The sequence below is a fragment of the Ictalurus furcatus genome, chromosome 7 (genome assembly GCF_023375685.1).
Source record: "Ictalurus furcatus strain D&B chromosome 7, Billie_1.0, whole genome shotgun sequence".
In the NCBI taxonomy this organism is placed as follows: Eukaryota; Metazoa; Chordata; class Actinopteri; order Siluriformes; family Ictaluridae; genus Ictalurus; species Ictalurus furcatus.
This window is the reverse complement of record NC_071261.1, coordinates 25,363,051-25,373,839: the sequence shown is the minus strand read 5'-3', so window position 1 is coordinate 25,373,839 and position 10,789 is coordinate 25,363,051. Positions and strand designations below refer to the sequence as shown.

Sequence of the window (10,789 nt, the reverse complement as noted above, 5' to 3'; positions counted from 1 at the left end):
GGAATGATTGGATTCATACAATAATTACATTTCTATCACAGATCAGTGGACAAATATGTATTTATTTATTTTTAATCATTATCTGTTTTTTACATTTCATGATGACACAGGGGAGGCACTGCCTCCCCTGCCTCCCCTGACCGCATGTCATTGAAACATTTACTGTGTTTACGGCCTGTAGGTCACATCCCAGAGGAAAGAAAAATAAAAAATGAGATCTCTTTAACATCTCAAATGTTTCTCCATACCAGAAATGAGGTTACATGAACATCAAATGGAGACTTTTGTTTAATTCTCCTGCTTCTCAAATTTTTCTCCTGAGAAAAATAACATTGTCTCCCACATTCGTCTCCTCTTACGTTTCAGACTAGACCTCAACATCACACACTGTGCAAGTCAAATGTCTCAATATGAACTCAAACATTTCTTAAAATTACCATATAATATTAATTAATAATATTTATTAATAATCAATAATATTCCAGGATCGAGTCATAAGCCACATCATTGTCCATTTCAGCAAAAATCTCCATGGTGGGGTTTACAAGAGATACCTTTACATGTTAACAAAGAATAAAGGTTATGCAACAACCATGAAGCACACTGTACACTAGTGTTACATTTGTTAAACAAGAAAATCTTGATGTTATACTACATTTCATACACATATTTACTCCCTTTCTAGTGTGTTTGGAAAATGTGCTGCATATACATTGCCTGGCATTGAAGGCAAATTTAAGAACAGTAGTTTGCTCAGAATCAGATTTGGGAGGGTAATAATAGTGTTCAAAGTTTCAGAGTTTAATACACTGAAAAAAGACACACTATTAGCATCACATTAATATATATAAATAAAATTGGTTACACTTTGCCCATGTTTGAAATTTTTCCTACTTTCTGTTAAATATCCATGGAATAAAATAAAATATCAGATGGCATAATAATAATAATAATAATAATAATAATAATAATAATAATTATTATTATTATTATTAATAAATTTATAATTATTAAGTTAAATATTATTATCTTAAATATTATTAATAAATAATATTATTTATTGCGTATGAATGGGTGTGTGAGTGTGTATGTGATTGTGCCCTGCGATGGACTGGCACCCTGTCCAGGGTGTACGAAGCCTTGTGCCCGATGCTTCCTGGGGTAGGCTCCAGGTTCCCCTGCGACCCTGAAAAGGAGTAAGCGGTTGAAGATGGATGGATGGGATGGATTATTTATTGCTATTTATAAAATATCTTATTTATTAATATTGTCATTACTGTATATCATTGCTATTATTTATTCTACATCACAATTGTTCCACTCCTTTGAATTCACCCGGAACTGTATCCAGCTGCTATTTCTACCTCCACTGTAATGTAATTTACAACCAAGCCTACAATTTCCACTTAAGGTGTAATATTTGTATATTGGGCGCAATATTTGTATATTAGGATGGTAAATGTGTTGTGTTTACGATATGTGTGTGAGTTGAATGTATCGTGTTGTGACCAAAGACAAATTCCTAATACATGTAAATGTATGTGCGGACTATAATGATTCTGATTTAGTGATTTTTAGATTTATTCTCACTTTCTCTCAAAGCTATGGTTTGATCTACAATACTTTTGTTATAAAATAGTCTTAAATAAACGACCTAAACTACCTTAAACGAATTAATTAAAACCCTTTCCTAGATGTTTATATATTGTTTATGTATTTTAGACCTCCACTCTCAGCACACTATCAGCTACAGGACTTTGTCCAATTGCACCTCTGTATGATTCATTCAGTTAAGGACGAAGTCCATAGTGATAGAGCGGGCCTCAGGGCAGGTCAGCTAACACTTCCCTCTCAGAAAGGTATATACGTATAAAGGGAAAACCACCGGAGCAGTTCAAGATGGCAACAACATCCTCACTCATTAAGTAAGTATACTAATGACTTTGAATTCCTTTAGATAATTCACTATGTACATTTAATGTAAATAGTAACTACACTTTCTGTGAATTCTACACTTCCTTTTTATTAATCTTATTAATAATGAATAAAAAGAAACCTGTCTGTTGTCTAATAACTTTGTGTTAAAAGTCATGATCTAGATATAGAGTAATATTGTATGTTAAACCATTTCAGTCTACACAGCTGTACAGAATACACATGGATTACTTTCACATACTACAGTGTGTTCGGCTTGTTAAGTCTTACAGTACATTCTGAAGTGATTAGTTAATCATTTTCTATTTATTATAGAAATCATTTTCTGTGCCATTTTGATCATCTCCTCACCCGTGTGTTAGGTCTGTGTCTCGGCGTGTGTGGGCCGCACCTCAGAGGCCTTTTAGAGTTTGCTCGTGGAACAGAGAGATCAGGAAGGGGCTCACTGCATCCACCTTAGAGGAGCTGAAAGATAGGGTGAGTCGAGAGATAGACAAAAATGAATTGAAAAAAAAAGAAAATTAAAAAAAATAATGCATCGGGGCTCATAGTGGAAAAGGATGGCATAGGTGTAATGGTTTGTCAAACAAGAAACCATGACATTTTGGTTAAATTAGACAAAATTCAAGTAAATTGAAATTGGATGTAGCTATAAGAAAACTTTGTTAATCTACAGATTTCTGAGGATCTCACTGGAACGTTCTATGTTATGGAAATCCTCTGCTGCATGATTGTAGATAGGATCTTCCCTCAGACAGACAAAGTGAAACACCATAAAGGGCTGTATGTAATGTACTATTACACATTGTGTGTGTGTGTGTGTGTGTGTGTGTATGCTAGGCAGCCCACACTCTGCTCATTTCTACTCTGCTGTCTCTGGTGTGTGAGGAAGACGGCACTGAAGTGGACTCAGACGAGTTCCTCATGACCCTGCCAGACAACACTGTGCTCATGGCCTTGGAGCCGGGACAGACCTGGAGACCACATCCTGTATGTGTGTGTGTGTGTGTGTTTTACTGTGATGTCTACTGCTGACAGGAGTGTCTGAATATCAGTATCTGATAAATCCTCCCAGTAATCACCTGGGAAAAGAGTTTCAGAATATTTGTAGTCCACTGAATGTTTAGTTTGTGTGTGAGTGTGTGTGTGTGTGTGTGTGTGTGCATGTGTGTATGTGCATTTGACTTACTCAGTGTATGTACCGCCGCTTCTAAACAAACTTCTCATTGACAGTTAGGCCAGAGAGGCAGCAACATCACACCAGCTGACAAGAAACCCCGCACTGGTCGTGACATCGCTCGAGTGACCTTTGACCTTTATCGTCTGAACCCCAAGGATATTTTTGGCTCTCTAAGTGTGAAGGCAACATTCCAGGGTCTGTACTCAGTCAGCGCTGACTTCCAATGCCTGGGGCCGAAGAAGGTGCTCAGGTGAGACGGGCGGGAACTTTAGTCAACTCTTAAACTGTCTGTCGTGTGTGTGTGTGTGTTTTGTGTGCTCTGTTTTTCCTGATATTTGGCAGCTGCGGTTAGAAGGTGGTTAGCAGGCAGTTAAATGACGCAAACTTTGATTTAGCAACTGGTTGCAACATGGTGGCTAATTATTGAGGAAGGGTTGCTGTAATCTTGACACTGAGTAGCCTTATATCCATAATTTTACAAGCTGCAAAAATACATCTATTGTCCAGATAACATGAGAGTAAAAGAAAGTAGACATCGCCTGAGTATTTAAAAAAAAAACACACAATTTTTTGCATTGTAAAGAATGTACATTCAAATTATCAATGTTTTCTGACTCAACTTTCTGACCAGAAGATCCAAATATAACTGACACCGGACATGTCTGTCTATTGACTAGTGTTTCTGTACAGTCACATCTCATATTACTTCCATTGTGTTCTTTCCCTATTTCCTAACAACAGAGAAGCCCTCAGAATGATCTCCACCGTACTCCAAGCAGCAGGTCACATGTTAATCACATCTGCCACCGTGATTCGCCGAATCATACAGGGAGCGGATTTCCTGCAAGTTCACGGTGCTCGTGAGATTCAGACAGAATACTGGAACTGACTTACTGTGTAATCAGGAGGAAAAAAAACTGCTCTTGCTTTGGGAAATGCATGTCATTTTAACAATTATTACAGTGTTCCTTGTTTTCCATTTGTCTTCTCAGGGCCATTCAACCATGACAATATACAGAAATGCGTTATTAACAGTAAACAGGTGAATGTTTATTTAATCAGTGTGCAGATCTGTTAAATGAGACTCGGTAAATACCAATAATTGAAATAGTAATTATATGACTGTAGATGTCTGTAAATGATGGCTGCATAATATACTCCTGTGTTAAACATTATTATAATACTGGCTTGTGTAATACTGATATCAAAGAAGCCTGCAATATGTAAATGAGTTCTCGAACAAACCTTGATTTTCTTTAAAAAAATTGGTGTTTGTGGAGTGATATAAAAAATATTTATCAGCCAGTCCATAACATCACAGCTTCATTGGTTTGTTTTAATATATTGTAATGGCAATATACTGCAGAGCAATCAAACTATGCAATTTTTGTCCATTTCATACAGTCCTGTTGTAAATATGCACTGTATCTGTCTAGTTAAAATATACTAATAAGAAAAAATTTAAAAAGAAATCCTGAAGTCCACTTTATTGAGTTAAAATGTCATTGTAACCAAGGGAAAAACATTTTCTAGAAATAGGTACAAAAATCTTCAAAAGCAGTAAAGGAATTTTCTAGTCGACTAAATAATAATTAAATGCATAGAATATCAAATGCATCATTCAAGCTTTTTCTGTTGGATTATGGTCCTGGGTCTAAATAAATTATAACTGAAATAAGCAATAATTGACATACAAGAACAGGATGTAAAATATTTAGCTTAGAACCATTCAAAATTATTTTTCACAAGGACTGTTCTTTTAGAAGCAATACTTTAAAGGATTCATGGTCTGGAAGATCTGAACCATGTTAATACACTAAAAGTCAGTTTTTAAAATAAACATCTGAAAATGTGCATCAAAAAAAGACCTGAAACTAATTTCTACTCACGCTCCTATCCTGTTGAACACTGAAATGCTACACATGAAAACAGCAGTTTCACCCAGTGCTTGTATTCTGCTAATCGCTCTGAATATCTTCCTTTGCTTTTTTTTGTTTTGTTTTGTTTTTAGTGTTATCATAAATAATTTCAGCTTAAATGAAACTGCTCAGATAGACAAAACTAAATACATAAATATGTTGTGTATTAAAGGTCCTGACGAGGCACTGGATTATATCAATGCAACAATCCATTAGTGGTGAGAAACACTGGACATGAGAACATGAGACAGAAAACAAAATAAGACAAAACAAAACAAACAAAACAAAAAAACACTTCTTTATGAAATACAGCATTTGGCAGCAATGTAGAGTCCAGCCTCTACTTTCCTGCTATTCTAAATACTCTTTAACATTTAATCTAAAAATTCCCCAGGGTCAAAGTTCACCCCCGGGCAGTACTGAGGAAGCTGTCTTGTATAATTCGTCCCATGACTTCGCCTCACTCCCACCTGTCCCGTTACTGGGTTGCGGCTCCCTAAACCTGAAGCTGGAATCTGTGCTCTGTGTCCATCTCCTGCTCCTGGGGCCCTTCCCTGCTCTCTTCTGCTGCTTCAGGACACCTGTGCGTACACGCTCTCTGTCGTCCGGGTGAATCCAGCGCAGGTTGGAGTGTTTAATGTGGTAGCGCGTGTCTCCGTACCACTGCACAATCTCAGTCCGCGTCAGGCCTGTCTTCTGCTGCAAGAGTGTGTAGTCTTCGCTGGTGGGCCACTGACAATGCAGGAAGCTCTGCCTTAGCATGTTCAACTGCTCCCATGTCTTCTTCCGGAGGTTGGGTTCGGGACCCATGCTGGGGTTCCAGCCTTGCAGGAGTGACGGAGACGGAGAAGAGGAGGCAGGAGACGGAGAAGGGACAATAGCGATCTCCCGCCGCTCCTGTTTAACGGAAGCTTGGCTGCCTTTGCGTGACGGCTCTTCACTCTGTTCCTCTTTCCTCGTCTCCGATTCGCTGACTCCATCTTCTACAAGGCCCTGTTGATCATCCATGTCCACATCAAACTCAAAGTCAAGCCCCGCCCCTGAGGCCTCGCCATCCTCCTGAAACTCATCGCTGTTCAGTTGTTGTTGAAATCTACCCGGGGGCTCTGGTGATTGATTCGGCTTGCTCAGTTCAGCCAGCCAGGACCGACCGCTCCTGCGAAGCTGGTAGCGACTGTCAGCGAACCACTTCCGGATCTCGTGCCGTCCGAGCCCGGTGACACGCTGTAGCCGCTGCACCTCAATCTCAGACGGCCAGTTCTTTTGGACGAAACTACGACGGAGCGCCATCAGCTGGGCTTTGGACTTCTTCCGCTGCTGGGTTATGGGGGGGCCACAAACCACGGCTGATTTTGATAGGGACCGATAAGTGCTGGAACTCTCAGCCTTGGGCTCGTGAGGAGGTAAATGATTCAGATCTCTGGGCAACTGAGTATGGTCTTTGTCCACAGACGCATTTTGAAAATCACCCACATGCTGGTTTTCAGTTTGCTGCTGAACAAATGGGTCTAGACCATTGCTGTACTGAGGAATGATGCTGTTTTGCCTGCTGTTGTAGTCATTGGCTTCGTATTGGGAGAAAACTGGTTGTGGTGTGTAGTGTGCATAACCCGTATAGACGTCTGTCACTGGCGCCTGTTTAACACCCTGCTGTAGCGTCTCAGGTGTCCTCTCTTCACCTGCTAAATAATCCTCTTCTTCTTCTTCTTCACCTTCCTCCCCGAGCGACATTCTTTGCAGACGCCGCATCTTAAGCCGCGTCTGCCGGATATCGTCGTCTGCCCAGCTGATTCCATAGCGGACGCGCTGCATCATAAACCACACTTTGACGCGCTCGGGTGACAAGGAGCAGCGGCGTGCCAGAGCACTGGCCTCCTGCTCAGTGGGGTAGGGAAAGGCATTAAATGCTTCTACCAGCTCTGAAACTGCATCCAGCTCATTAATCTGCTCAGAGCGCACCCACACCAGCTTCAGTCCCTCAGACACCAGAGGAAGACACACCAAGTGCGCCTGGTTGAGGCCGGACGTGCCAGAGGAGGCCACGTCCTCGCTTTGGCTTCCTTTTGTAGACTCTGATGAGGATGAGGCTTTCCTCTGAGGCAAAATGGAGGCAGGAGAAATGCTTTGGCTGTCTTTGGCAGCAGGTGTGTTTTTCACAGTCTCTTTTTGCTCTGCTGCTGGTACCTGGTTCTCTGCATTGCATGCACTTATGCTGGTCTCTTCTGAGTCCATGGGTGAGGAAGACATGGACCCCTCAGAAAATTCAGACTGTAAAGAAAAAGGGGAAATAATGTGAATATAAGTTACATAAACTCATGCAGCACTGAAGTTCTGTAGACGAGGCTCACAAGACACAAGCATGAACTTATATCTGTGTAACTCGATGTAATCAAGTTAGCTTTTATTCTCCTCCCATCCAAATAGTGAATACACCCTGCAAACTGTCTTAAAGCCCACTGCCATCATGTGTGTGGTGTTTTGCATCACTTCGCAACAAACCTATACACAAAACTGACCTGTTATTAAGGGGATGTTCTATTAAATGATATGTATTTATATAGCAATGTTAACAACAGACATTGCAACAAAGCAGCTCTTTGGAAATCCAGGCAGAGCACTAATGGGCAAACTATAAGTGACAATGACAGAAAACAAAACAAAACAAAACACATGAAACAGTATAACTTAAAAAAAAAAAAACCTTGTGATAAACTGAAATCTTATTTGCCCAACACCAGACAATATGATTATAAATCATTATGGTTACAATAATTGAGGACGATGCCCGAAGGGAAACCAGTGTCAAATAGAGGAAAGGAAATGAGGACTGTATGTATTGAGAATTATACAGGATGCTCCACATAATCTAAACCTATCACTAACCAGATCTAAGAAAACAACAACAAACTGATATTTAACAAAGAAAATCATTGATTGGGGAGGTTTTCTGTTAGGAGATGTTTATTTAACATTTATGGAATGAGTCTCCTGTATCAGAGCTTTGTAACAGTCAGTGTTTTTGCCACAGCAATGTCTTCAGGAGGGAGGACGTTGTGTTTATTGCTGCTATAATATAGTAAGTGATAATAGGAACTTGCTTCACAGACTTTCCACAACATTAAAACGTAACTAAAAACGGCTGAATGTATGATGTCTTGTTCTTTAAAGTGCCCCTATTATGCTTTTTTTTCCAGATATTACTTTTCATTAAGTGTGTTATATAGCTGTTTGTGAATGTAAAAAATCAAAGTGCAAGACAAATGGAGTTATTGACTCCCAAAAGAAAGAACTGATTCTGAACAGCTGAAACGAGTCATCAGTAATTCCAGACTTACTTCACATACAGACCTACGCAGGTTTGTAACAAAAGACTCCGCCTCTGGTCTTCACTGGCTGCTCGCAAACAACATGTACTTTGACCTGCCCTCAAACACTACAGTTATAATGTTTGACTTTGCATGGACTCCCAAAAAGGATGAGTATGTAAAGCGTCAGTGGTTAGAATTCATTTTAAAACGATACCACAGCAGTTCAATTTCGACCGTCGTTTGTGTTCCCGTCATTTCACTGACCACTGCTTCTCAAATCTAGCTGAAGTCAACGTGGGATTTGCAAAATGATTATTCATAAAAGATGGAGCCATAACTTTATATGGAGCATCTTGCGCCTTTGGATCGCAACCTGTAAGTATGATTAATTATTTATGTATATATTTTCTACCGAGTGTTCCAAATGTGTAGTTTTGTATTGTATACGTGTAAAGCCAGTGCACAGCTGTAGGCCTCTGCCTACGGCCTCTCGTCATGCTTGCGATGTTGGTTCGGGTTGATCTTCTGACGTATCACTATCAGACTTGGGCTCAAATTGATAAGGTAAAACCGACGACATTATTATGTAAGCGGTAAACTAATCACAACAGACTGGGACATCTGACCAATCAGAGCAGAGTAGGCTCTCTGAAAGGAGTTTAGAGTGAACCGATCCTTGAGCAAGTCGTTTGTAACACTAAGAAAAAGAGGTGATGCTGCAATGTAAATTATGAGAAAGTCAAAGTGTTTTTTGACCTTGGATGCATGTAAACCTACTATATGAGACCTCTAAAACAAAATCAGGCACTTTTAACATAGCATAATAGGGGCACTTTAACAAATTAAAAACTGTAATTGTTAGCAAATTGTGTTGTGTGGTATAAGAGGAATAAAACACGTCAGGATATGCTGTTATAATCTGTTAAAAAATAATCATCTTCAGGGCGGTAATGTTACCACACCACACCAGCCTCGATTCCTTTCCTATATCAGCATACCCAGATGTGAATTTCTCAGAAAGCAAACAAACATAAACAACACCTTTATGTCACAAAACAGAGGTATGTGTATACGTGCACTAGCTCACATTTCCTGCAGGTGGGCTCTTCTGTGCCTCTGAGGTTTGGTCTTGTGCTCCTTTACTCTCCTCATCTTTTTCTGAGCTCGGGCCGGGCAGAGCAGTAACAGGGTGGACAGAGTGCAGATGCTGACTGAAAGAGCAGACATCCGCTGTTTTGTAACCGCAGATCCGACACTCATAAGAATCACTCGCCTCGCTGTCCCCTGTTTCCGCCTCCGCGCTCACTCGCGCCTCCAACTTCCGGTTTTCCTCGCGCTGCTGCTGCTGCGGGGGTTCACACTGCTGCATGGCGACCTGCTAAAGGAGGAAAAAACCCCAGGATAACCCAAGTCACAACAAAACAAACTGGGCATACAGCAGCATCATAATTAAACAATAAATAGAAATAAGCTACAGGTAGCACAAGCGTTAGATAGAGTGTGTATTTCCGAGAGGAGACTCACTAGGTAAAAATAACTAGTCGAGACATTCCCATAGTTATTGTGATATTTCACTGGGGTTTTTATTACACAGAAATTAGTCTTTAGAGTCAAAAATGCAAACTGAAAATGAGAAAATGTCAGACAGTATTTAACCTGAGAAATAAACACACACACACACACACACACACACACACACACACATGTATTACCAGGTAATAAAGTGATACCGCTAAGCTAGCTGGTGTTTATTTCTCACTGGATGAACAGGAAACAAACCCGTGTTTATTAAACCAAAAATAAAACAAGCAACAGTTTCATGGCGATGGTCATGTTGGTAAACAATGGACATTTTAATACTGAAACACCCCAAGCTTCGGTAATTCACTAATATGAAGAGCTAAATCGTGTTCAATCTCCTATTATTGTTTGCGGGTTTGAGGCTCTTGTCTATAATACACCGCCATGACAGTTGTGGAGCTGTAACTGTTCACAGTGGCGTTTCCTCATGGCGATGCTGCGGGACAGTCCAGCTACATTTCATATTCCTTCTCTGGCTAAAAGCTAACATTATCGATCTGCTAGTCGGAACAAAGGCTTTTAGCTCTGTGGCTAGCTAACCCGCTGTAACAAAATGGCTAGACATCTGAATGGAGCCGCATGAAAGCAGGACAGCTGACGATTTTAGGCAAAACACTCCACTGTTCCGGGATAACAAAGATGGCCCGCGATAACGAGGCTGTAATGAGCTGCCAATGTAGGTAGACTTGCCTCAGATCGTTGTTGTCAATCTGTCACAGTTTGGTTTGTCGCATCTTCGATGTGTGAAATCAGAAACGGTGAAGATTTTTTTTTAGGGGGGTTCAAAATAAAAGCCCCGGGACATTATCGGTTTTCATACATTCTAACTGGACCAGAGTGTATTACACATCCAGAGTCAATATAAA

General features: G+C 40.3%; 2 protein-coding genes across 3 annotated transcripts; one reads left to right on the top strand and one right to left on the bottom strand.

The window, feature by feature from the left end:
- Nucleotides 1-1,784: 1,784 nt before the first annotated feature.
- Nucleotides 1,785-4,510, top strand: cideb (cell death inducing DFFA like effector b). Its single transcript, XM_053629503.1, has 5 exons — nucleotides 1,785-1,925; nucleotides 2,298-2,412; nucleotides 2,776-2,925; nucleotides 3,169-3,365; nucleotides 3,857-4,510. Exons 1-5 carry the CDS (start codon nucleotides 1,900-1,902, stop codon nucleotides 4,002-4,004), a joined length of 636 nt encoding a protein of 211 aa, XP_053485478.1. The 5' UTR covers nucleotides 1,785-1,899; the 3' UTR covers nucleotides 4,005-4,510.
- A 500-nt stretch (nucleotides 4,511-5,010) lies between these two features.
- homezb (homeobox and leucine zipper encoding b) lies at nucleotides 5,011-10,685 on the bottom strand. 2 transcript variants are annotated; one of them, XM_053629440.1, is made up of 3 exons: nucleotides 10,614-10,685; nucleotides 9,430-9,720; nucleotides 5,011-7,302 (listed from the first exon to the last, which is right to left on the bottom strand). In XM_053629440.1, exons 2-3 carry the CDS (start codon nucleotides 9,709-9,711, stop codon nucleotides 5,431-5,433), a joined length of 2,154 nt encoding a protein of 717 aa, XP_053485415.1. In that variant the 5' UTR covers nucleotides 9,712-9,720; nucleotides 10,614-10,685; the 3' UTR covers nucleotides 5,011-5,430. The 2 variants fall into 2 exon arrangements, with proteins under 2 accessions (XP_053485415.1, XP_053485416.1); XM_053629441.1 differs by lacking the exon at nucleotides 10,614-10,685 and adding an exon at nucleotides 10,055-10,607.
- Between the last annotated feature and the right edge of the window lie 104 nt (nucleotides 10,686-10,789).